Here is a 26,891-nt window from a genome sequence, read left to right as displayed (position 1 = left end):
AAATGAAATCAAAGGTTACTTTTCCCAATGACATGTTAGATTACTTTCTGAAGGCTGACCTGTTGTGATTTTGTATGAGAATGAATTAGTCAGAGCAGTTCACTCTACATGAATTTAAACTTAAAAACACAGAAAGACAGCTATATGCTTTTTTTTTTTTAGAAGCAAACCTCTGACAAACTCACGTTCTCTTCTTCTGTCTCAACCAGGCACCCAGCTCTGCTTGGTGCTTGTGAAGTTGCTGACTCCGTTCATGTTGGCCAGTGACTCAAAATTAAAATCCAGACCATCAGCATCCATCAGATCATTCCTAATGATGGACTCCATGTCACACTCCAAGCTGCCGCTGTTGAACATGTCCAGGTCCAGGTCTGTCGGGAAGCGGTCCTGACACCCGCCGCTGCTGCTCGCAGGGCCATTTAGAAAGATGGAGGTGTCAATCTGCATGGAGGACGTTCCGTTTCCACCAATCGGTGACAGTAGAAGTTGTTGTTTGGCGTTAGCCAGAGTGTTTGCCTCGTTGGCGAGGTTCAGATCGCCGTTCAAAGACCTCATGGTGCTCTGGTTGTGGTTGTTAGTTTGGAGCATCTCCCTATGGCTACTCTGGAGTCCACCAGTGGTCCCAAAAGTCATGACAGGATCGTTACGGACCATAACATTTCGACGGGAGTTCTGGGAAATGATGGCAACAGCACTGGCCTGTGACATTAATGGGTCAGACTGGGTCATCATGACGTCACTGTGATTGTGGCTGTCAGAGTTAAGAAGATCTTGTAGTGTTTGGCTGCCAAAGTGAGACATACCAGTTGTGGAAAATGAAGTCTGCTTATTCTCCTGGATGGTCTGCATGGGAGATGGACGTAGGGAGGAGCCTGCTGTGTAAGGGCTAAAGATGGAGTTACTGTAGCTATTGCCTCCCCCGTTAGAGGAGTTGTTGGAGGATGGAGATGAAGTGGAAGAAGGTGACCCTAACCCGTTGGGCTTGGACCCAAAACTAAACCCTGAGGAACCATTCTGCATGGGTTGGCTGCAGGTGGTTGGTACGAGCTTGATGTTATCCAGAAAATCATCCATCAGATCTTGTGCGATCCCGTCATTTAGATTCATTGTATTTGCCAGATCTGCCAGACGAGGCAGCTCAGTGGGCACGGCCTTCCCGTTGGTCTTTCCAGGAGACAACGCCTTGCCAGGACTGGAGTAGATCATAGGCGAGAGAGGAGGCTCGTCGTCAGGCACCTCGTCCAGCTCGGGATTCGCTAAGATTGGCGAGAGGCGGCCGCTGAGCGTGCTGGCGTTAGAGTTGGTTCGGGAGCGGAAGTCTGTCCAAGCATCCAGCTCCTCGCTGCTGCGTGACGTCGGGCTTCCCGGCCACTTTGAGGGGCCTGACGGACTGTCTCCACCGCCTTCCCCAGCTGCAGCAGCCACAGCCTGCAGGGCGGCCTTCTTCTTAGCAGCAGCACGGCCACGAGCAGACTTGGTGTACTTGTTGCTGTTGTCCATGGAGACGGCCCGGCGCCGTGGAGCCTTGCCTCCCTTTCCTCCCTCTGGGTTGATCATCCACCACGAACTCTTTCCTGTTCCCTCATTCTGGACACGGATGAAACGACTGTGGAGAGACAGGTTGTGCCGGATGGAGTTCTGGAACGAGAACAAAGAAAGAGATTTTAATAAGAAAAGTGAGGCAACCTTCCATAAAACAAATAATCAAACTTTAACCATCATTATTAGAATTGGTACAAGATATCATGATGTTAAAACACCATGCTATTTCAAAATAACATCTCCTTGAAAAATAAGCATAAACTATTATGGGTTTTGGATTGAAGGTGAGTGTTTGAGACTCTTATTTTGAGGTTTAAAAGGAAGTAGTTCTTGGATTGTTGCCTTCAAAGAGTTGAGAAATAAAGACGTCTTGACTGGCTGTGTCTCCAATACCTAAATTATTTCTCGCAGCATTTTCATGTGGAAATGTGGAGAGATTGACAGAGAAGAGGGAAAGAAGCTAGGTGCTGACAATGCAACAGATGCTCTGGAAACCTTTGTCTAAAATGAAAGCGCTATTTTGCAGTGTTGTAATGATTCAGATTGTGTTTGATGATCTCTGGGGCAAAGTCTAAAATAAACAGATGAAACCTGAAGTGCATAATTTGACCTTGAATTAAGATTCTTCAAACACGGTGTGACATTTTGAAATCTTTATCGGTCTCAGAACCTTCTTAGAGTAAGAGATGTATGCAATACACAAACCTGCAATAGACTTTGCTATTCTTTATTGATTCTTTATCTCACTAATCAATAATTTGCTAAATTATTATTTTGTGTTTGCAAACATATTGACAAAATCTTGTCTCATCTTGTGACCTGGATGTATGTTTACACCCAGGTCTCTTCACAATATTGATTGTTTTTTTTCCAGTCTTTGCCCACATAACTTTTAAAGAATAGCTCGCATTACATTTAAGAACACAGATCCATAACCCATCCCCCAACAACTCCAAACACACACACACGCACGCATGCACACACCTACACACACACTCCCTCAGCATGACTAAACATACAAGCAAACCCAAAAGCTTATTGTTTCAGTTGCTTGTCAAATACACACAAGCTCACATTAATGTGGAGTGATTCACTGCGCTGCATTGTTCCTGCTGCAGCATTGTACTGTTGCTATAACAGAAAAGAGAGACTATAATTGATCGTCTCTTGGATTATGAATGACACATACAAAGAGCTTCTGTTTGTGAGATCATGCGTGTTTGGGTGTGAATTTCAGCTGGTGTATGCTCATAAACTATGATTTCTTGTGAAAGCCCAAAAGCCTCGTTGTGGAGGATTTGGTGCACATGACACAGCTCGTTAATGATCAGCAGTTTCATTCATAAGCTACAGATGTATGGATACGTGAAATGCTTCTGCTGTTGACAATGTTTACACACACAGTGTTCAGCTGGACATTTGTTCATACTCGACATTGACGCTGTTGTAAATGACCGTCTTTTTTTCTGCGGGAGAGTCGTCATCAGCCTTTCTGCCAGTGTTGCTTTTAGCACTTCTCCCAACATGTGTCAAGTTCTGATCAGCTTGTGGAAACACAAACTATGGAAAAATAATAAAAACTATTGGCATAACTCTTTCCCAACTTCATAATACGTTTGGTTCTTTGCTTTATCTTGGTCGTTTGTCTTTCAAGTGGTATTTTCTGTTAGCGTTTCCATTCGTGCACAGGACTTCCTGCACTTTTCTGACGTCCAAATTTTAGAGATTTCCTACTTTTACTTAGGAATACTGATAAGACTAAATACTCTATTCTATTCCCATGCTAATCCAAACCTGAGAAATACTTTAATCAAAATCCAGACTTTGTAAGAACCTTGTGTGAAGCAAATTTACATCACAAGTTGCTTCCAGTAGTTTTAGGTTCAAAGCAAATTAAAGGCTATATCAATGTTTAGCTCCAGTCAGGCATTTATTTAGTGTTTGACATTCTAGCTACATTTGATCTGATCTATTACACTCAAGCACAGGTCCATCTGGACCGCCCTTCCCTCACATGCAAACTCCCACACAAACACTAGCAGCCATCTGGTTTCTGAGAAGAAACCGATACATAGCGTGCAGGACGGTAAAATTATGAAACAGAAACTGTGACTGCACAGCCATAAACTCCAACTTCCAGGTCCGTGAATGTTTGTGGATGTGTTTTTACACGCTTTCCCTAAATATCACAACCAACTCTGAGCCTCTTTGAATTCCTTTCCTTGAACCCCATCTCCTTTCTTTCCGTTCCCTCTCCCTCTTCCTCACTTTCTGTTGTTTCACAAACATGTAGCTCTTATAGGCCCAGAGGGATTCTGGGGCTATGCTGTATCCTCCCATATAAACAACTCAACCACCATCCACAACATGCAAGCCAGTTTTTTTTTTTTTCTTCCCCACTTTGGTTTTCTTCTTATGTATATTTTTATTTCCGAACACAGAGCAGATTTCTGGGCTCAAACCAGTGCAAGCCTGAGCTGTTTTCAAGCGTTTGTGGGAATACCAACGTTGTTTTCCATAAAGCAATCCCAACTTTCTAGGCAAGAGTTTATGAACGATGGTCCAGGCAGTTATTCTGGTCAAAAGCAGTTTATTCAGAGTGCAAAGGGTTTAGGTTACATTTCTGAATGCTACCCTGGCAGACGAACCTGAACTTTTGACTCTTTGCAAAGTAGTCGTGTCCAATGTTTCGTAACTAATGCACCTTATTCACACAGGACATCTCGGTGAACAGTGTCGCACAATGTCAAATCATTAAACTTGTGTGCGAAATCATGAATGGCTCATGTGGGTGAATGCACGTTTCCCAAGTGTGTGGGTGTCTATTTTGTGCAGTGAGGTAAGCAAAGAAGGAAATACCAGTGGGACTCGTGTTTGTTCTCTGAAAGCATCTCCAGAGGAGTGACGCAAAGCTGCCTCATTACCAAGCTTTTTAAAACACACATATGAATTGACACACATTGTGACTAAATGATGGAAAAAAAGAGGAATAAACGCAACAATGTTTCAAGCTTTCACCTGCCAATCTCTTCACTCTGCGTCCCTGCCTCTGTCCAACAAAGATGCTGATCTTATGTTTCTCTTTGTGACCACATATTTCATTGAAATGTCAAACAGAATGTTTCAGGACAGAGTGTGATGGAGTGGCGATAAAAAAAAAAAAGACAAAAAAGAAACAGGAGATTTCTACCAACATGAACGGTGGCAGTGTAAAACTGGGTATCTGGTGCCAAGTGAGAGCGAGAGTGACTGATTGTGAAAGAGGAGGTGAGAAGATGATGAACGCAAGATAAAGAGGTGGAAATATCAGCAATGAGAACAGTAACACTGGTAGCTGCATATCCTCCTACGTACTCATATTGCAAAATCCTTATGCTCATTATCTCTGATGTACAACTCAAAAATACACGTCGCAAATTTTGTGAATTTGTTTCGTCTCATTGAACAAAAATGCTTGTTTTGCTTTTTTTTTTTTTCCTAAACAAAACTCTGAATGGTGCTTGGTGTGCTCATGGTACATCACAGTGTGAACAGGGTACAGTATTTTTATTACTCTAGCTCCTCCTGGGTATTCCCAAAGCCCGTTAATAAAAACAGCACAATGAGACAGCAGCTCTGATTCATAGCTCCTACTAAGCAACAACAGGAGCTAAATAACACACAAACACAGTTTACAGCCAAAACTTACTGGAACAGGTTTAGGAAACACTGAGAAAACAATTAAATCATGTTTTATGGCGTACAAACTAGCATAAAAATATCCCCTATCAGTGCCTTTACAGCAAAGTGCAAATGTTTTCATCATAGCAAACCTGTTAGCAACCACTGACTGCTGAAGGGAGGTTTATATTGTAGTAATCAGTTGTAAATTGTTTGTTTTATTCTATATAAGTTTATGTCTTACTTATGAATATTATGTAACATTTTTAAAAGCTGGGAGTCCTGATAGAGCTGAACTTACTTTGTGAGACAGCAATGTGTGTCTGTATGTGTGTCCACCAGCTGCAGGCTAAGCTCAGGGGAACAGAGGACTTTTTGTCAGTCAGCAACATGTGGGAACAATTAATCACTGTCAGCAACCACGCAAGGAATCCCTTTCCCTCCCTTTTTTCTGTGACCTCTGATTTTTATTAGGGTGTGTAATGAACTCATATCTCAGATTATGTAAATCTCTCTTTGGATGTTTTCAATAAACCATTTCAAATGGATCGCAAGACCTCCTGGAGAATTAAGCCCATGTCTAAGGAGAGCTTGTGCGGTGAATGTAATGAACCTCCTAAAGGTAGTTCTCAAGCAGCATTCTCTGATTGGTCCAGATGAATCTTAGTGCTCTTTCTAATTGGTTGTATCCATCCCGGCTCAAGCAGTGGTGATTGGTAGAGTGAAATTGGCTGATGTAGCCAGGCAGTACAGAAAAGGGCGGGTGTCCGTGGTGTTGCATGTGTGTTTCATCACCCAGCTACAGCACATATCTGAACTCACATATATGAACCAGGCAAGCTTCACTTTACAAGGTTCCATGTTCTCTGTGTAAAACGCGCACCTCCCTTTACCTGATGCTCCAAAGTTACTACTGGAAACCGGTGAAAAATACATGTATTCGTTCATTTATATTCCAAGAAAGTGCTGCTAGCTCTCTCTCTTGGAATTTTAATCAGCGCGATATCGCCTAAAACAGGACCGGGTGAAAGGTTAAAGTGCTCTAATCTTGCAGAACCAATCTTTTACATTACACCTTAACCTCTTTTAATTCTGTTCTCACTGCTATGAAAGGACAAACTCTGTGGCCCGAGCCCGGTGGTGTACATAACCACCCACATGCAGACTGTGCATGTGTCTGTGCTTGATTCTTGGCCAAACATAACCCCACTTTTTCAGCCATTATGTAAACCAGCACTAATCTGAGTCTAATGTCAACAGTGACTGCTTGCTGCTGGGGTCAAGCGGACATTTAGCACAATGTCAGTCATGATTTAACACGGGTTGGAGGGGCAAATGACTGCGATTAAAAATAAGGTTTCTCAGAAGTATTAAAAAAGAGACAAACATTATGCAGAAATACTCTGTTTGAGCTTTCTAGAAAGTCTTTCAATAGGTATTTATATAGACTTAGGCAATCTTTCCTCTTATTTTCTGTTCTGTCCTTATGCAGTCTGTTAACAATGAAACAAAAAAAAAAAGATATTTCCTGCCTAAAAAGCTACCTACAATAAAAAAACAAAAACAAAAACTCCTGTATCCTGAATAATGCACCGTGCTTCAGTTGATTATCTATGTATGTCAAGTTTTCAGCTAAATTTGTTGCTACAAAACTGTTCAGCAGAGTAATTTTGTTCATTTTTAATAAATTCAACTAAAGAAATAAATAGTAATAGCTTTTAGTCTGTATTTTTCTGATTAACACCAATTTAACCTGCTTTAGATGTCGTTATGTTGCAGAATCTTTTATGCTTTTCTTTTTCTCGTTTGTTTGTTGTTTACACACACCTCTTCTTCTTGTCACCAAGTGGTTTTAGATAAAAAGGACCAACAAAGGGCAAAACATATACTCTGATGTGGCATCACCTTACATACCTACTCAAAAGTAAGTCAACTTAAACATATGTAAAGCTTGGACACAAAGTATTGCACTTTAAAATGAAGAATAGTTTAGTTTAAAAGTTGAACTCAGTATATATCTTCTGTTATTTCTGAATAACATAACACAAAAATGATCATGCTTGCTCTCCAGGCCTCACTCTCATAAACCTGTGAATGAAAACGGTTGGTGTTTCATAAAAATGTTATCTCATGTACAACGTAGAATAATAATACATTTTCCAGTATTTGAATAAGGTGGGGGTGGAGTATAAATATAAATGTTAAATTTCCTTGAATTTGCGGTTGCTCATAAGCACCTAGAAGTTAGCATAATTATGGCCTGGAGCAGAAGTGTAGGCAACACGCAGGTCTTTGACACGTATAAACCGGTTTTATAAACCGGCTTATACGTTAGCACAGCCTGGCAAGTCTGTGCTAACGCTGCAGAGAGGGGAAGGTTATTTATACTGTGACCCTGCATACACACACGCACACACACACGCTCAGAAAGTCACACAAACACACACTGGATCCAGGTTCCAGCTGCTTGAAGCTTTGGACTGCAGACAGAACATTCCATTCTCTTCAATCATGAGCGCTTTTTCCCAGCCAGCAGATCGGTGTCTTTCCCTCTCGCTCTCCCTCCGACGTGTGTTTATGTGCATGAGCTGAATGGGGATCTGGAAGTTGCCAGAAGGACTTCGGTTACACCTTCGTCTGTTTATATTCATGTGGCTTAATTTTTGTAAACAAATTCAGATCTTAAAGGAGGCCTGGTCACAGTCAACAGTACGGGGTCCTTTAAATCCAAACAAATCTGCTGCCGCTTTTACCTTTCTCCCACTTCTCTCTGCCTGTTCCTGTATTTTGTGTGGACTCTGTTGTGTAAGGCCACATGCTCAAAGAACGCTTTGTACACTCCTGTATTTTCTCCAATAGGCTGGCTCAGTGTTGGGGGAGTTGGCTGACCCATCCCACATCTAACAGCCAATCGTTGCATGTCACTGAGAAAGCCTGCTAGTCATGTTACCCTGGCGTAGCTTCACTAGGTCAGTGTGTTTTAATCAGGGCTGCAGCATGTACACAAACATCAAGTGCAAAAGTGTGTTTGTGTTTATTTGTCAAACTTATTGCAATAGCTGTGTTGTTTCCTGTTACAAATTCCTTTTGTTTCTGCTTTTTTGTCACACTGGAAGGTTTCACGTGGTCAAATAAATGTTGATATTAGATAAAGATGACTTGAGTAAAAAGCAGCTTTACAAATGTGACTTTAGTTATTCAGGACACATTGCTATCCAACCAACCTGACCCTATGTAAAACATATATCCCCCCCTATTAAATTAAAATTAACTGCAATACGCTCAAATGTTTGTGCAGCTGAATCACACCCCAGCCTCCGTTTCTAAGACATCATAACTAGAACCTGTCTGACAAAATGAAGTAGGCTAAGAGATATAAAAAAGTACCCACTATCTAAGGTAATTCAAAAACAGATAATAAACAAATTAATCAAAATCTGTCAATATGGAAAGGGTTAGAATGCTAATTCTAAGATTGGCTTCAAACTAAAAACTGAACTATTAGGGATGCACAATATATCGGCGCTAGCATCGGTATCAGATCAGATAAATAAAATGGGAATAACAACCAATATTTATTTCCATCTTGTTGACATTTGTTTCTTGGTTGCAGTGTTTGTTTGATTGTGGAGAGTTTAAAGCTACAGTATGTAAGACTGTAAAATATAAATTAAATTTTGCATACTTGTTGAAACTCTCACTATGTTCTGACTGTACAGTAGGAGACAGACAATCTGTAAATAAAAAAAATAAATCCTCTGCCTTCTCCCAGTGCTAACTAGAAGCAACCAATCAGAAGCAGGAGGTGGGTCTTAGTGCTGTCAATCATGCCCTTGTGAGTGTTACCCGATAGCAGCACAGAGAGGAAGAGGAGGAGTTTTATCTTTTCACAAATCATTTGTCTCATATTATACTGTCATGATATAGTGATAGTTTTAACGAATATGTAAAAAAAAAACATTTTCTTTAAATAGAAGTTACATACTGCATTATTAACTGAAGAATAATATAAGAATGGTGAAGTCAGTGGTGTGGTCGTACAGTTGGTAAATATTGGTTATTGGTCCAAATTTTCATACTGGTGCATCCCTATGCACCATTTATCTCTGTTTTCCACAAATGGAGACAAAACCTTTAACAGGCTGTTCCTGCTCATAAACACTTCAGTGCAGTTAATTAAAAAAAAAAAAATAGTACTGAAGTCAAAATTCCTACACTGTGATGTAAAATACAGATTGCAAACAAAAAGGCAAATACCGAGCAGGGAAGTATGTGCTTTAGAGAGCAGATACATTTTCACAAAACTGCTTTGATGAGTCAATGAAAAGCTGAGTCATAACAATAATAATAGTAAAAAGAGTTGATGTAATATTATGCTTTATGTGGGGAAACTCTCTCACTCACTTGCTCACTCACTTGAGAAAGACACTGCAACAGGAAACTGTTAGAAAGAAAGAAATGGCCATCAATTTTCTGAAAACTACTATTATCACCAATATTAATCCTCATTAATAGGAAGCTCACTGCAGACAACAGCTGTGCATATCATACGTCAGTACAACGCTGTCTTTTCAGTTTGATTTTTTGATAATTATGCATGCAGTGATTACAACCTGTTAGATTTTGTGATGCATTAAACGAGGACGAGTTTGTAAGATGGACTCCTCCAAAAAGAGGATGATTAGATATATCTTGTATAAACTGATATGATGTAAAATGTTTTTCTAAATGCCAAAAATAAACCATCCTGCTTCACATCTCCATTTCTCTCATATCTGGGGGGGTCTTCAGATAGATATTAGACTCGTTTCCCAAACGCATTACATGTTACCTGCAGGAAACTGTCCTACAGGAATAATAACAGTTGCTAACTGATGATCATAAATGATTCTGGCACCCCCACATCACCCTGTCACTCCTCCATGCTGTTTCCATCATACAGTCGTAATTAATCATGTAGGCACCCCGCTAGTCCTAATATTCAGAGTATTCTCTTTCCCTCTACTTCTTGTCCTTCTCTGTCACCTTCAATTTCCGTCTTTTTTTTTTTTTTTTTGCCAAATTGAGTTTAATTTCAGGGCCTCATTTGTCATCTGTTCTTATAAGCTCAAATTTATAAAAGCAGGATATTTTATTCATTAAGCGATCTTTCTCTTTGAGCCCTCGGTTCCAAGGCTTCCTGGATGACAATGGATAATTTGCCCCATCCAATCATGGGGTTCAACCCAAATAGTAATGCATGTGACATGCATTACCAAGTCTCATGCTTGCCCCAAGCAGTGGCATCTTTCTGTCCCACATTGAATGGACTGTATTGTGTGACGCAAGTAGTTCCACCCTAACCATACCGTACCATTGTCCGATAGACCTACAACTGAAGGCGGCCCAGGAATAGTGTGGTTTGGGTTAGTTTATGGGAAGAGACAAAATAGTGACTGAACTACACTATGCTGGTCAGTGAAAATAAGGTACAGCAGACCAAACATAGTTGTGGGGAGGGTGGCCCTTGTCAAGTATCTTCTATCTAGTGCAAGCAGCGCAAAGTGCAAGCTGTGACAAGCTTGGTCAGCACTATATCTTCTCTGGCTTGTATTCAGTCTCTATGGCAACCAGTTTTATACAGGGCCAAAGATAGCGGTATTGAAATGGTAAAAAAGAAAAACCACAACATTGTAATCTCCTTTTTTAGATGCGTAACAGTTCTGTAGTTGGTCCATGTAGGTCAGCTCTAATTATTCCCATCTAACGGCTCAGCTGCCCAGCCTCCATGTCCTAGCACGCCACATTCCTTGCATCGTCACTCGGTCAGCAGGCTGCCTCCCTGGCAGATGAGCATGCAGCTTGTCTTGCATAATATAGATAGATAGATAGATAGCATTTATTGTCATTGAACAGAATTCAACGAAATTTCCATTGCAGCTCCCGTGCAAAAGGTCAAATATATACAGTATAAGTAAGCAAACACACAATAATAATAATAACAATATATACAACTATATTAACTAAAGGCACTCAACCATACCAAAGAAGTAGCAGCAGGTCCAATTATGAACCTGATGATTCAAATATCACAGGGTTAGTCTAATCTCCATTGAAACTGACGGTATAACTGAAAAATAAAGTCACACGCCAACTTCCAAATCTCATATTTACATTTTAGTCATAAACTTCTTAGCAACGAGCTTTTATTGCAGTCACCTTGTGAACAGTATTTATGCTGTAAAATAGAGCTGCCCCACTTTTTTATGAAATACAGTGAATTGTAACTTAAGTTGTATCTGGGTTCTCAGAATCTGTTTCTAAGTTAGCTTCTTTGAATTTGTAATATTCTGTGGCAGATGGTCCGACAAACCAAGTTTATTTGAATGGACAATGTTTGGGTGTGGTGCAGCTCCAACTCTTTAAATTCACAAAAATGAGAGGATTCTTGCAGCGTGCTGCTTTTTGATTCCCTTGCCAAGCTGCTTTTCCCTCTTGGTGGAGAAGTCGCTTTTGTCTTTACTGAGTGCTTTCAGTTGGTTGCGTGCTTGTGTGTGTATGTTTATGTGTGTCCGTCTATGTTCTTGGCAAGCTCAGTTGCTCCGTAGCCTGAGGACACGGTGTCCTGGAACTGGGACTGATAAAACCCAACAGGGATGTCCTGTGCCGTCCCAAAGCGACGAGTGCTTCTTGTAATGAAGCCTTTTCGGTGAATGTGCACTGACCATGAGGATGACATGAACTGGATTCTTTTTGGGATCAAAATTTCAGGAGATTCTTGCTTTTTCCAAGTCTCTGACCCTCCCTCCACTTTGTGTGAGCGGGTGTTTTTGACACAGACATCTGCTGCGTCTTTGAACCACTGTTTCCACAACACACTCCGCTCATGATACCTCAGGGCTCGACTGTAGCCATGCCTATGGGGACTTAGTGTGGGTGGCTTCCTGTCTGTTGACGTTTGCAGTTTAATAACCTCTAAAACTTTCAATTCAGTCCTTGGAAGGTGAGCTGAAATCTCCTGGGGATAGATTATGCCACATCAACATGTTAACCAACTAAAAGGAGTAACTCCAGTCTCTTGGATCTGGTCACATGCCAATTTCTGCTTGCATGCGTGTCGAGTTCTGGTGCAACAGTGGACTTTCACATCTGGTGCAAATTAATGTTGAGGCACCACTACTATTCAGGGGGCTCGTGATGCTCATGATGCTAAAAACAGATACAGTGCACACACCAGCTCACACGCCATCTCTACATAGGTTTTACAGGTTGCAGATGGTTTTAGAACTGTAAAAAAGACCATTTATGCAGCGGTTTCTTGAGATTAAGATTCTTATAAAACAACAAGTTGTTGCTATAAAAGTTACTGAAGGTACATCTTGCATAAGTATATAAGGCTCATTGGACTTTTTTACACTTTGTCTCAAATTTTTGCCTATTCTCTTTTGCATTATAGGTCAGTTTCATTCATGTCTTGCCACAAATTCTCAAATCTCAATTTAGGCCCAGATTTTGACAGAGAAGTCATAAAAAAATGATGGTTTGATCTAAGCTATTTCATTATAGCTCTTGCTGTGAACTTAGGGCTGTTATTTTGTTGTGAAGTGAACTGTGACTCCAGCTTTAAATCTTTTGCAGCCTCTAAGTTTTCTGCGATGATTGTCCTGTGTCCAGCTCCTTCCATCTGCACTGTCCCTGCTGATGAAAAGCATTCCCATAGCATTATACCACCACCACCACCACAATTCATCATTGATCCTATCTGGTCTGAGTCCGTTTTAAACTGACTTATCAGCTGTCCTAAAAATAAATTTCTTCTCTATGCTCATTTCAACCTTGTGCAGCGTGACGGAATGAAGCGAGATCAGATAATAATTTGCCAAAACTGAGGACAATAGAAAGGAAATTGAAAATATTAAGTGGCTAGAGTGACAGAAAATATTAATTTGGAAATCTCACAATACAGCAACATTATCAGCTATGAAAATTTGAACCCTGTCTTCTTAAAATTTCCTTTACTGTTCAGGTAATGTAGGAACAGACATTAATTGAGTGAGTAAATTTACTCTGAGACTGAAGGAACTTATAAGAGGAGAAGTAGTCAACCTAATCTATTCATCATCCCAACACTAGAAAGTTTTTTCTATCCGAGTGCATGTGCGTTTTCCCCCTATATGCTCCTGTTTTTGTCTCTCCTCCTTTGCTGATATCAGCACTTGCAGGACCGCCGGCCCTCTGTCTGCCTGCCTGCACACCAGCTGAGCAGCTGGAGAAAGGGAAGCACAAACACACTGAAGGTCTTTGACATGCTTTTGCTCATGCAAAGTTGTCCTTTGTTTTGAGTAAGCCTTCCATGTGTGTTTTAAGACAAAAGGGAGATTCTAACCTTTGCAAACACACTAAAAGCACATGTAAAGAGTCCCCAGCAGCAGCGAACTTCTCTTAAGCCCCTAAAGGCTGAACCCTCACGAGGAAACACGTGACTTCCTGTTTCAAGACCAGAGGAAGGAAAGCAGTAGCTTGCCTCAGCTTTATATGTTCATCTCTAATTGTTGCCCTGTACGTGACCATCTCTGCAAGTGCGACCTTTAAACATGCAAGGTCAACGTGCAAACTCTCCAAACACACACAAAAAAGACTCCACCATAGGAATGACTGCGATACAAAAGCAGTTTATCTTTCTTCAAATGACAACACCTCACCTCACTGCCTCCCCCCTCGTTTCTTATGATTTCCTCACTTCCTCTAAACCCAATGTCAAAGGGTCTCTTTGAAATCCTGGTGTCTGGAAGCCCAGCTTTTGTTCCCTGACCCCCTGACCCACTTTGCTGGATTGTTTAAGTTCATGTATGAGTGTGTTCAACACAATTAAAGCTGGATACATACTGTGTGTGCATCGTGTGGGTTTGGACGTGTGTGTGTGTGTGTACGTGACAAGCAAACATTAGGTTTAACCAGGTCTATTTATGTGAGAGAAGCATGCTTCTGTTAAGCTCATTAATCACTGCTGGAGGAGATGATGATGCCAAACCCGATGCTGCTCCGTCAGCTCAAATCTGCATATCCTACTCACTCCTTGGAAAGAGCGTATAAGCGTGGATATTTCTGTTATTAAAGCCTACTCTCAAAGTTTCTGTTTCAATTTCCTAATAGTGATTGGTTTCATTTCCTAGGGGTCATTTACAGGGTTTTACATTAATTAAAACATACAAGGATTTAAAAAAATATATATATATAAAAAAGCCGAGCAAACTGTGAAATAATAAATCAGCTGAAGTGACTGAAACTAAACCCCCGCTGTTATCTGTGTTTGTGGTTTGCTGAAACAGGACATGAACTCTAAACAGAGACTGTAACCCACAGCTGCTGCACAGTGTGCTGAGCAGTGCATACCAGAATTTTTTTGTGATGGTTTCTATCCCCGTCTTGACCCATTTTCTTTAATCTTAGGCCGTTCAAGTGTTTTTTAGCGTTTAAGATAAAATCTACACTTTTACGCATTTTGTCTGGCTTAAAACCTAAATGTTTATGTTAGATTAGCAACATGTTAAGAAGGATGAAAATATGTTATTTTAGGCAAAAGGCCCAAGCAATGCTAACCATATTTTCTGTGCTATTCCATTCTTTGAGGAATGTTATCCCTGTAAATCATTACCACCAAGTATGTTGTTCCTTTCATGAAGCAAATTAAACTCACAATTTATCTTCAAACTCTGGACAGTATTGTTATTTTTACAAGGCCTGGCTTCATTGAACTACCGCGCTCTTTGATGTGAACTTCATTACTATGGTCACTCTGGAGGAATTTCATTAGCACACTCTGAGCGTACTGTATATTGTTATATTGTTATAAGTCTCAGTATTCAATTTGAGGGACACAAACTTAAATATTCCACTCTTATGGACGGGTTACTGGTGGGCGCAAACATTGGCATCTTTGCACCCAGTCACCCCAAAGCAGAGAGGGTTCAACAGGTTCACCAGAGGCCCTTCATCCACCTCTTTGTCCTGGCTCTCTGAGGCCCTCGCAGCTTAAACTCTACGCTTCATACATGACAATACACACACTAACATACTTAGCGCGGCTCAAAGATCAGGCTGGAAACTCTCACATCCGCTGCCATGTTTTGGTCACGTCCAAAATGACACAAAAAGGGAGGTGAACAGGGTCATTTGAAAAGGCTGATTCAGTATCTTTCTAGCATGCTAACATCTTAAACTTCAACGTGTTTATTGTGACCAAAACAAACCTTCATCTCAAATTCAAGTCATTTTTATGACTTTAGCAGGATTTGTCCAGGATTCAGTGTTTTTGGGCATCACGTGTTCTAATGTGTCCAAATGTACTAAAAACGTCCCTCCAAATCAGGAAAACAGTCTGATTTTGTTCTGTCCCAAACTTTGCACTTAGCCTAGATGTTTCATGCTTACTGGAGGATGTTTCAGGAAATCTTTTTTCCATGGATGACATTTTCTTCTATGCAGATTTAAGCCGACTCCTGGCTAGCAACAGGTATGGGGGGCTGCAGCAGCCAAAACACTTCAGACACTACTATTCTACAGTCTAAAATCAAACAACATGCAATTAGTGTTCACACATACCCTGTTTACAATCGCTGTTCTGAGTCCTACAAAATTACCACAATAAAAACAGTACTAAATGCCATAATTGCAGTTCCAATTTCCAGTGTTGATCCTGCTGGTTTTCTAATAGCACTTTCCTGACACTACAAGAAAACTCCTTCAGGTCAGCGGAAAGTTTACGACTTTCTGGGAGATTGTTCCATTCTTTAATGGCGTTGAAAGACTATTCAAATGCTGAGTTACATTTGGGTTTTCTACAATCATTACAACTCGTAAACCTGGAGCTCCTTGTTGTCAGGTATAAGAGCAGAGCCGGACCAAGTTTTTCGGTGGTGGAAGAGCAGTATTGTTCCCAGATTTAAAGATAAGTTATACATTTACAATAATGTCCAACCTAAAACTTGTATCTCTTCTGCTGTCCAAAACTATGCACAACTTTTGTGATGCCGTGACATCACAAAATCCACATAAAGTTTGAGGTTAAAATAAAAAAAATAAAATAAAATGTGACGAGAGAGTGATAAACTTTCATTTATACCCTCATCTTTCCCATCTAATTAGTTTCTCAGTCCCTCAGCGTGTCCCCTCTTCAGGTTCGTCATGTCACTTCTCCTTCCATCATACCCAGTTTCTGAATATTTCTGTCGTCTCCCACTTCTGTTTCTCCTCTCTCTGAAAGGTCCTTTCGAAGTCAAACCTCGACACAAAAGCTGCATGGTGGCACTAGCTGGCTGCAGGCCAGAACGCTACTCTCTGGCTTCTTCTCCCAGTTTGTACTGTTGAGCAGCAATCTGCCCCTCCACCTCCTCCTCCCCGCTCTTCTCCTTCCATCTCTTTATATTATTCTTCCTACACGTTCCTTTCTTGGTGCAGACAGAAAAGGTAGAACGTACTCAAACAAGCTTTCACACAAACAAGAACATGTACACACCACAGGTTGACAGGGCTGAGTGCTTTTGAAAGGGGTGTGTCTGATAGGCCATTGGAACTCACGAGAGAAAGCCTTGTAGCATACACAGGAAAAAAACTGAAGAAAAAGAGAAACGACAGAAAAAATATGCACCGACTCTGGATTTGAGCTGCATAGGCCTTTTCTGGGTGGATCAGCACCACACCTTCCACATGCTGGTAAAAAAGCAACCCACACGTGCTCACACATCACACTGTGAGTGAAACTGTAACTGAAAAAAGTACTAAACAGGCCATTAACACAGACTGATGAAGCTTTGACGGTTGCTCCTGAATCCCAGTCATGCAACAAGCCCACACAGGGTCAGAAAAAATTAAAAGACATAACAAAATAAAGAGATACAAGAAAATAAGGACAAGAGTAAATTTCTCAAAACATTTGAAACTTTGATAAAAAAACAAAATGAAAGTTATGATTTTTACCCTGTTTAACCAACATACCGACCTCCCCACATGCCACCACTTATGGTGTGGCACGTGTTGTCAAACTGACTGAAATAAGCAAAATAAAAAGGGAAGTGTTGGTGTTTGCTGTCCTGCTTAGTCATAGGATGAGAGAAAGAGCTGAGGTGGCTCTTTCCAACCCAAAGCAGTCAAACAGGTTTTAATGTGTGTGTCATGGTGCCTGCTAAAAAAGACTTGAGTAATTTCTACCATTCTATCACATTAAGGCGTCGTTACACTAAATATACTTTATTACGTGCGTAAGTAGTGTGTCTTTACCCGTGTCACACTGTATACGGTCTGGTTTTAAGGATCTCATGAAAAAGGCATATAATAATGCAAAAGCACAGACAAAATCTTTGGGACTTTTTTTTTTTTTTTTTTGCAAATACAGACCAGAATGTCCAAATATGTGTCAAAGAAGGGAGAAACGACAAAAAACATTTCCTGCAGCCGTTTGAAAATCTGCAACATTTTTAATAAATCAACAATATTTCATGGTAAGACAAGCTAACTATGCTAAGGTATGGCTAACCAATTTTATGGTTTAATTGCCAAATGCATTTTTCAAAAAGACCTGAATCAATGTATTACTAGACCAATACTGGATTATTGGGTGTCATAAAAGTTTTCTCTGTTTCCTATAACTGATATTTGCCAAAGAAAGCTAACATAAACTAAGACTGCCAGAGTTTTATAAGCCTACAGAATGTAAAGTAATGAGGGTGTAATTAATCTTTTCTATGTTTGTAGAGAGATTGACATTTGATTTGAGAAACTCTGTGTCTCATATTTGTCTTTATGCAGATGATGTGTGTCTATTTATGTCTCCCAGACTTGATTTTCAGCATGCAGTGGAACATTTCTCTTCTGGCCTTGAATTTGCATATGAGGGTTGGTTTGTTACTTGAGCGAATAATACCTGGGTTTCCTTCCTCATTCTCAACCCTGTCTTAGATAAGCACAGGACAGGAAGGATGGATCTTTGTGCAGGAATGCACTTAGTCAAAAGGAATTACATGTAACCGTGTGGTATTATCAATGGTGTCAAGAAAATGCCTGAAAATTTGGTAAATAGGACATTTTTTGTCATCACTGAACAAACATACTGATTATTTGAAGCCATCAAAGCAAACGTTGTTCCAACATCTGCATTAATAGTGACTACTGAGTGAGCCAGTCCATATGTTTATGCATACGCAGAATCAATTGTTTGTAGCTTATTTTTTTCCCCAGAATGCCGTAGACTGAAAATCCCGTCTGGTGTGCCACTGTGCTCTAAGTGGGTCAGCTTCTCGATGAGTAAGAGAGGTAAAGTCAGGCTAAAGTCAGTCATTCCCTATCTCTGTGTATGTGTGTGTGCGAATGAGTTTGAGTAGCTTGCATCCAGTATAATAAGTTCAAAGCCGGGGCAGAGTGAGAAGAAGACACAAACGTCCCAACAAGATTTACAAGATGTGGGTTGAGCTGCGTTCAGACTGCAGCAGGTTCTAGCGCACTCTGTAGTGGGTTCCTAAAAAAGATAATTTCATCTAGAAAAGGGGTGAGATGGGTTAGATCGAGACAGGCAGTCAAGAGGAGGGAGGGCTGCAGAGAACACACACCGCTGCAAGGCACTTTTAATGTGAAGTATGCAGACAGACTTGGGTGCAGAGGGAGTAGTAAAGTGAAGTGTAGACTTTATTTTGTCTGCTTTTCACAGTCTGCTTGTCTGGGTTAGTCTGCTGTGGGCAACGCCTAGGGAGCACCACTTATGGTGGGTGCACAAGTGTGTGTATTGCTGGGCCTCTGTGGGAGTATTTGGGGGTGGAATAAACACTGTGGAAGAATCTGGGTTAGCGTGAATTATTCACCGGTCGAGCCGCGCACAGAAACGCCGGGCTGTCTTCTCCTTGGGCAATGCACTCAACTTTAAAAGCTCGAATGGGACACGTGAGGCAGCTGTGGCAGGACTGCCATGCATATGAATGGCTTCGCTGTGCCCATGCAGTCACAACATGACAGATGAGATCACTAAACATGTCGGATCCAAAGCGGTCTGCCAGACAGTGAGGCTTAACGAAAGATGGGTATTTTGATACACCATAATAAAACAGAAGAAAATCTGTTGTGGTTTGTAAGGTATACTGTAAGATAAAGGATACTTTGTCATATTACAACCACAACATTCAATGCATTTTATTTAGGTTTTATCATCCAACTATTAACAATGCACACCTGTATTGTAGTTTTATGGAAGCTGTGGGAAAGTGGTAAGAAGAATGCCATAAGAAATTATTTTTAAACTGTTTTTTGAAGATAGTTGGAGCTAAATTCGGGGCAAAACTTGGGTGGAATTTCACATTGCAGCAAAAGTATGACCTCTAAAAGCCAGAGCTGCTGTGGGGGTTTGTACAAAACAGACCCATCTGACTGAGTTTGAGCTATCTTGGACTGAAGAGAATGCAAAAAAGTTTCATTCTATATATAAAGCAAACCTAGCAGCATACGCCTCAAGACGCTTTGCTGTAATTGCAGGGGAACGTAGTTCTGTAAAGTATTGACTCAGAGGCTGAATCTTTGTAAGAGTTTTATGTTTAAAACAAATGTATGCTTTTCCTTTGACGTCACATTTATACAATGCTTTGTGTTTGTTTATTATACAAAATCAAATAAAACATTTTCAGTTTATGGTTGCAATATGATACATAGATCTGCACGACACTATGCTTTTTATCAGTTATGCTCCCAGATGCTTATTGTTTCCTTTTATTCCAACTCTTGCATTATTTAAACCAAAGCAATTTTTATGTGTTCTTCCATATTTATCAGGTAGTTTATCTCTAACTGTGTTTATGTTTTACAAAGGCACTGTAGCATTGCAAAGCTGAGTGCAACAAGGCGCACAAATCTTTTACCCATTCCCTTCCCCCTTCCATGCCCTCTTCCTTTTCGTCGCTTCTTCAGCTTCCCCTCTTCTCGTTTTTGAGCTCCCCCTGCCTCTTGTTTCTGCCCTCAAGTCTGGATTTGAAATTTGGAACGTGGCCAATTAACACAACAGCCGGTTCGCCAAAACCAAGTCAGTGGAGGAGGGGAACGGAGCGAGAAAGACAGCTCACATCGCTACACACTGACCTACATACACTTCCACCCAGCTGATTGAGTCCTATGTCAGGCCTGCGGCCAATCGTGAGTGAGGGTGGAGTGCGAGCCAGCCAATGGCGTCAGCCGCTCTTCTATGAGGTCTCTTACTGTCTCCATACAGTTTTCAATGATCATACAGCAGCAGGGAGAGCAAGCGAGGAGACGGAAAGAGGAAGGTTGAGCTTGACAGATGAGAGGCTGAAAATGAGCAAAAGAAAGAGACGGAGGAAGAGACGATGAGGCTGAGCGAATAAAACCGACCGGCCCTCTCTATCTTGTGGTGTTGCAACTCGGAAAGATAAATGCTAATGCAGCTTAATGCTAAAGATAGGATTAAAGATCCAAATTTGTCTTTGCAACAATCCACCCCTGAGACCAAATCCCTAAAATGACCTTCTAAACAGAATCAGTTTCGCAAAATCGAAGGGTTAGACACCATTCGTCTGTGAACCTGCACTTCCAGTTTTCCAGCAGTTATTCACCTTACAATTAGATTATCGGCAAACCCTCTTAATGACATTAATTCAGTTGTATTAGATCTGTTCTCTAAGCTGTAATTTCCCTAAATGCACATCTGTGAATACTCTGTGCTAGATTTACTGTTGATATCTAATGCTATAAAAGTCAGTCGACACACTGAACATACCTAAACGCGGTCTGCAGAAGTACAGTGATAACAAAGGTACGCACACACACTTTAAATGCTTGATGCCACCACAGGGAGGATGAGGGCATCCCTGGCAACAAGCGAAATGGAAAGTTCAACCTGCAGCCAACTGACACCAGGCACTAAAATGGGCTTATGTAAGCATTTAAGGTTCTGCAATGTACACTAGATAATCCCTTTCTATTTCTATTCTTCTTCTACATATTATTGTAGTCTGTGTGACACTGTTTTGCTGCAGCAGCAGAAATAAAAAGGAAAACTGTGCCATGAGCAAGAAAATAAACAAAAGCTCAGAAAAGCTGAGTAAAAAAAAAGAAAAAAAAAAAGAAAGGGGAAGTAGGAAGACGCAGCGAGGCTCTGTGAGGCACACTAACCCATATTCCAGAGACGACGCTTTTTACAGCTCGCAGAAAGGAAGAAAACACTTTGGAAATAGTTTCTTGCCTTTGTTCCTTTTTAAACTGGACAGTGAAGCCAGTTAGCAAATAATTATCCACATTTTTACTCAAGCGCTCAGTTAAAAATGGATTTCTGACCAACGTATTTTCCCCAAAAAATTTAAAATAAAACAAAATCTCCACAGTGCACTTGTATTATACTATGAAAGTAGAAATTGAGTAATTGTACTGTCTGATTGCTGCATATGGGGAGAAAGGTCTGCTGTGCACTTGTGATATAATGAGAGTACTATTAGTTTCATACCTTCTGTCAGATTTAATTTATGTCCCTCCCTCCCCTTTAATGTTTTCTCATGATGTTTTAGAGGAAAAGTTGCTGAATTATAATTAGAATATTTTCACAAAGGTGTTGAACTTTCAAAGAACATTTTAGACTTGAAACATTTCACTTGTAACTTAAGTCAAACCAATCATTTCTGATAGTCAAGCGCAAAAAAATAAGTCCCAAGTGCAAATCCAGACTAGTTGTTCGTAGAGGTCGATGTTAACCACTCGTCCAAGAGAGGCTGAGGCCAAAATAGACTTCTGCTTATGTAACCCCCCCCAAAAAAAAGACATGGAAGTCGAAGGCAAATTGACTTAAATAGTCTTTAAACAACTACAATATTATAAGCATCAAAGTGTCATGTGCAAACATTGTTTTCTGAACTTTGAAATCGTTGTTGCCTTTGGTGGTGATTTACACACACTCCGGTGAATATTTACATAGGAAATGAAAGCAGGAGGTGGTGCACCATCAATGATCTTTCTGTGTGAAACACATTCTGAGAAGGGAACATGTAAAGCAGTCAGAGTTCATGTCTGATGTGATGCTCCTGAAAATGAACTTGTTTTAAGGAGGTAAAAGTCTGCCGTAGTTTCAGCCCCTCTTGGACCAGCTGTAAGATGCACAAAGCTGGAGTTCTAGTAAATGACAAAATAAAAGTTAAATAGTGCTGGTAACATGTTGCAGGCCTGTAACTATTTAAGAGATATCTCTTTAATGTGGAATGGTTGAAGCATTATTGAGTTTATTTGCTCTTATTTGACATCTTCCAATAAAACATGTTATTTGTTTTAGACAGATGAAGATGACAAATAAGAGGAGAATGTGGGACTCATTGATTTCGTCATTTCTATTCTGTCGTTATTTTCAAGTCAGACTGGTCCTAAAAACACAAGGGCAAAAGACATTTAGTGTACTCCTGAGGTTCATGACAGCTGCCTTGGTGTATATTGACAAAACTCTTTACTGTAAGCGTTGAAGGAGACCAACAAGAGTTGGTTTAGTTGTATCTTGTTTCTTTAGCAACACATTTAAAAAAGTGTAAAACCCTACAACCGTCAAATGAAACCAAATCAGAGATCCAGATCGTTGTCAAACTGTGTACCATCCTTCAGATAGTAACAGTCTCACAGGGTGGGTCTGCGCATACAGTTTAACTCCCTCGACTTGAGCCAGATCACGAGCTCCGACACTGTACATACCCATCCCCCAGAAGAATGAAAGAACAAGAAGAGGGAGATGGAGGAGGAGTAACGCAGAAGGCGAGGGGCCCAGTTTCTTCTTCACGACTCTTGCTCTCTTTGGTGTAACTCATCCTGGTGGCTGGAAGCCTCTGACAAAAAGAAAAAGTGTGTGTGGGTGCGTGTGCGTGCGTGTGCATGTGCATGTGCGTGTGTGTGTGTGTGTGTGTGTGTGCGTGTGTGTGTGTGTGTGAAAACCCAGCTGAAGCAAGGGCTTTCCTCTGCATTCCCCCAGCCGGTTTGCTCGTCGTACAGTAGTACGCACTCACGTGGTTGTGTACTCAGATGGAGCACAAAGCCCACTTTATGAGGCCTCCTACACATTCACCAGCTTGGGGCAGAACATGGAAATTAGAAAAGTGCAGCGGTGAATTTCTAACAGAATGGGTACCGCCTGCAATGGAGTTTTATGTGTTTGCATGTGTATAATAAGTTACAAACGCTGTTTTTCATTAATGTTCCTTGCTTTCCTAGCTATGCAGTCAACTCAAGGCCTTAGCGATACATCGGCAAAAGGTAAGGACAGCAAATGTTGCTCTAAAAAAAACAAAACCCATATAATATTGTGCTGCGGGAATGTGTTAAACAGAGAGAAAGCAACGTGTTTGAATAGAGAGCAGTGTCCGTTGTTGCTTAGGGCTTTGGAGCAATTTCATGCCCCCATTAGCAATGAAACTTGTAGGCCTGAATATTACTCCTGCCTAGATACCAAAATCAGATGGTGAGAGAAAAAAAAAAAGGAGCATCACAAGAGTATAACATTCTGAGCAGGCATAAGGTATATGAAGGTTTAAAAATGTTAGCTTCAAAGCTGATGACAGTTTTCAATGTTTTGGCCAAAACAAAGATAGCCATCATGTTTTAGTCTCCTACCAGTCCATCCCAACTATTGACGTTCTTAAACACAATGAAGTTCCTACAGATGTTGCTTATCTGGAATCGTCGGCTGAAAAAAAAATGTAGGAATCAGGAGGTATGCACGTAAACACAAACATGAGCAGGAATGTTGTGTTCCTGCTCATGTAGATTGAAATGTGTACTTTCAATCTACATTGAAAGTACAGGGTGTACATTACATTATCTCATTTTTGATCAGGTTTATGACCCAACTCAAGCTTTCAAACAACTCAAGGACAATGACCTTGGCAAAGCTCTGTGTGCTGCCTGGCCTTGTAATTAAATCTTATATCTTCATTGTACCATCACTATCTTAGGAGTTCTGCATCAAATGCAACACTCTTTCAGCTGAGCAGAACCTTTATGATGGAAGAGGTTCACTGCAATTAGGTCAGTCACAAAGATCCCACATGAACCTTTGCTTCTCGGCCCATTTGCTGAGTTCTGATCTTTCCCACTGTCAGCTAAATGTAGATATATCCCTACCCACAACTCCCGCATCCCATTTCACTGACTCCGCAAATTTCACTTTTAAGGCTGAAGGTGGGCCTTCAAAGAGTTTTTATTCCTTTACAAGATCATTCAGTCAGCCCTCAAGCTTCCCACCCGTTTCCCAAACAAATGAAGCCAGTCAGAGATGACTTGGCCACCAGCCATGTCAGGTTTGTGCACCATCAGCACGTAGGTGCCTTTTTATTAGATCGACCCGTATCTCTAACAGGCAAGTTCTGTGTGTCTGCTATGCCTTATCAAACCAGTACCTTGTCCACTCTCCCTAATAAAATCCAGGTGTACAAACACAAAAGTTTACCTAGGCCTCATAAATGATAACAAAGGATGAAAGAAGGCTTCTCAGAGTTCCAGTGACAGTGACTTGTCATTTCAGATAAAAAAAGCAAAGGAATTCTGCAAGAGCCTTTGCCAGACATCATTTTGATTTGGCTTTTGGCTGCAGAGACATGACATGAATACCAACGCCGAGGCTTCTGAGGCTTTGCTTCCAAGTTTGGCAAAGTCAGTCCCAGGTATTTCCACATCAAAATGTTAAAGGTTTTTTTTTGGGTTTTTTTTTGTTCTCCTTGTGTGTCATTAAAAAAACAGAGCATGGTCGCACCAGTACAACAGTGTTTATCTTTTGAAGCTAAATCCGTGATGTGAATGTCAGTTGCTGTTCATTAAAATGCAGCCAGTGAAGTTACTGGAAGTGCTCAAGATAAACGGAGGCTGGAACTAATTCTCAACAAATATGCAAATAAACTACAGCAGAAGAAAGGGATGCGACTAACTGGTTAAAGCACCAGCCAAAATCTAAAAGTAGAAAACAGTGCAGTCCTCATACTTCTTAAAATGTAATGCTCTCTGTTTAAACCATGATTAAATCATAAACTATAATGCACCTCGTTAGGAGATTATGTGATAAACCAACACAAAGCAGGGCATAATTGTGAAGTGGAAAATACCCAGAACACTCGGTTTTCAATTTGTTTTACTTTATGTTGATCTACTGCATCAAATCCCAAATAAAATGCATTCAAGTTTGTGGTTGTAGTGTTTTGTAGTTTTTTGCAAGGCACTGTATAACTGCGTGCAGATTTATCCCACCAGCCGCCCTCCAACCTCCACATGTGCAGTTGTTTGCTCTGATAAAGAACAGAAGGCTATGAATTTTGAGAGACTGCACAAAAAACACCGCGACTGTTAGTGTTTGAGGTTTTCTGGAAACATAAAACATCCATGTTTGACTGGGGACTGAGCACGGGACGGTAAAACAAATAATCTACCCAATAAATTCAGAGAAATCAGACGTGAAACATGGAAACTGCAGGAAACCATATGAAAATAACCATGACTAAACCAACCACCATTTTTAACTTGCAGTGCCTCAAAACAGATGGATTGCAGCTTTTAGAGAGTGACTTGGAAGGTGGGGGGGTGAGGGTGAAACTCTAATTGAAATTCTATCCATTGCGTGTGTTTCCCTCTACCCTCGCAGTCAACCTCACACTCAACCAGGCGTTGACAAAAAAAAAAAGACATTTCATGCTCATAAAACTATAAATTACACAAAACAAAACAACATGAACATTTTTCCTTTCGGTGTAAGTGTAAAAATGTTTTAACAGATTCAGACGCAATCACCACATGAGCACACAACCTCTTCCACCCCCCCACCCCCCTCCAGCAGCCGAACAATGGTTTGCCTTCATCCCACAGTGACTTGCCTCTTCACAAACAAACACACACAAACAAAAACCTCTGTAGTCATGGGCTTACGCCGGGACTTCATGAAGAGAGGGATTAGTCCTGGTAGGTTGATGGTAGTTGGACTTCAAGGCTTTACTTTTATCTTAAGCTCAAGCGCATATAGCCATGCTGAGACTAATCACTGTCGGGAAACATAATGGGAACTTTTATCTGTAGCCCAGAAGAAAAAAAAACAAAAAACAAAAACAAAATTCTCATATTTTAATGATGCATGGACGACATGGGACACTGGAGCCCAAGAGTGTGTGTGAGGACGGCAACACATCTGAATCTGAAGCTGTGCAAATCCAGACCAGACACCAATGCGCTTTGCATGTGTGAGACTCTGACCTATAGGATTTCACAGAGACAAGAGAATCCTGTGTGTTCACTCAGAAACGCCGAGAGCTGAACAGGTGGCAGGCGGGATGGCTTCTTTTCGATGGCTCTCTGTCTTTGCTTAGCAAATCTGGGAGTGCCGATTCTGTGGCTGGAGAGTTCCCACTCCCAGATTCGAGTTTACGAAACATCCAAAGTGGATGAAAATGTATGGATATTCATTTTAACTAATGCTTAAAAAAATATGAAAGCAAGTAAGAAGGAAAGTAATATAATGAGGCGGAAATAAATGAGCAACACAAGATAATTTAGTTTGACTCCTTAACATAATAACACTAAAGACGAACATTCTGCTTGTTTTCTTTGCTCTTTTGAAACTATATACTGTTGTGTGCCAATGTTTCTTTAAATGTGTTTTCTTTCAAAGAGTCACACTTTCTTCGAGTCTTTTGAAGTTGCTGTCATGGTCAAATTCAAAG

General features: G+C 40.7%; 1 protein-coding gene across 1 annotated transcript in view; it reads right to left on the bottom strand.

Annotated features, from left to right (window-relative positions):
- The window catches only part of foxo3b (forkhead box O3b), a 40,838-nt gene that overhangs the window by 4,469 nt on the left and 9,478 nt on the right, over positions 1 to 26,891 (bottom strand). The window contains exon 3 of the mRNA XM_007546923.2: positions 186 to 1,638. Coding sequence (XP_007546985.1) covers positions 202 to 1,638 — 1,437 coding nt within the window. The 3' untranslated portion in view covers positions 186 to 201. The remainder of the gene's footprint in view (positions 1 to 185; positions 1,639 to 26,891) is intronic.

This window comes from Poecilia formosa, unplaced genomic scaffold, assembly GCF_000485575.1.
Source record: "Poecilia formosa unplaced genomic scaffold, Poecilia_formosa-5.1.2 Scaffold1, whole genome shotgun sequence".
NCBI lineage: Eukaryota > Metazoa > Chordata > Actinopteri > Cyprinodontiformes > Poeciliidae > Poecilia > Poecilia formosa.
The sequence above is the reverse complement of the archived record's forward strand: the minus strand, read 5'-3'. Positions and strand labels throughout refer to the sequence as shown.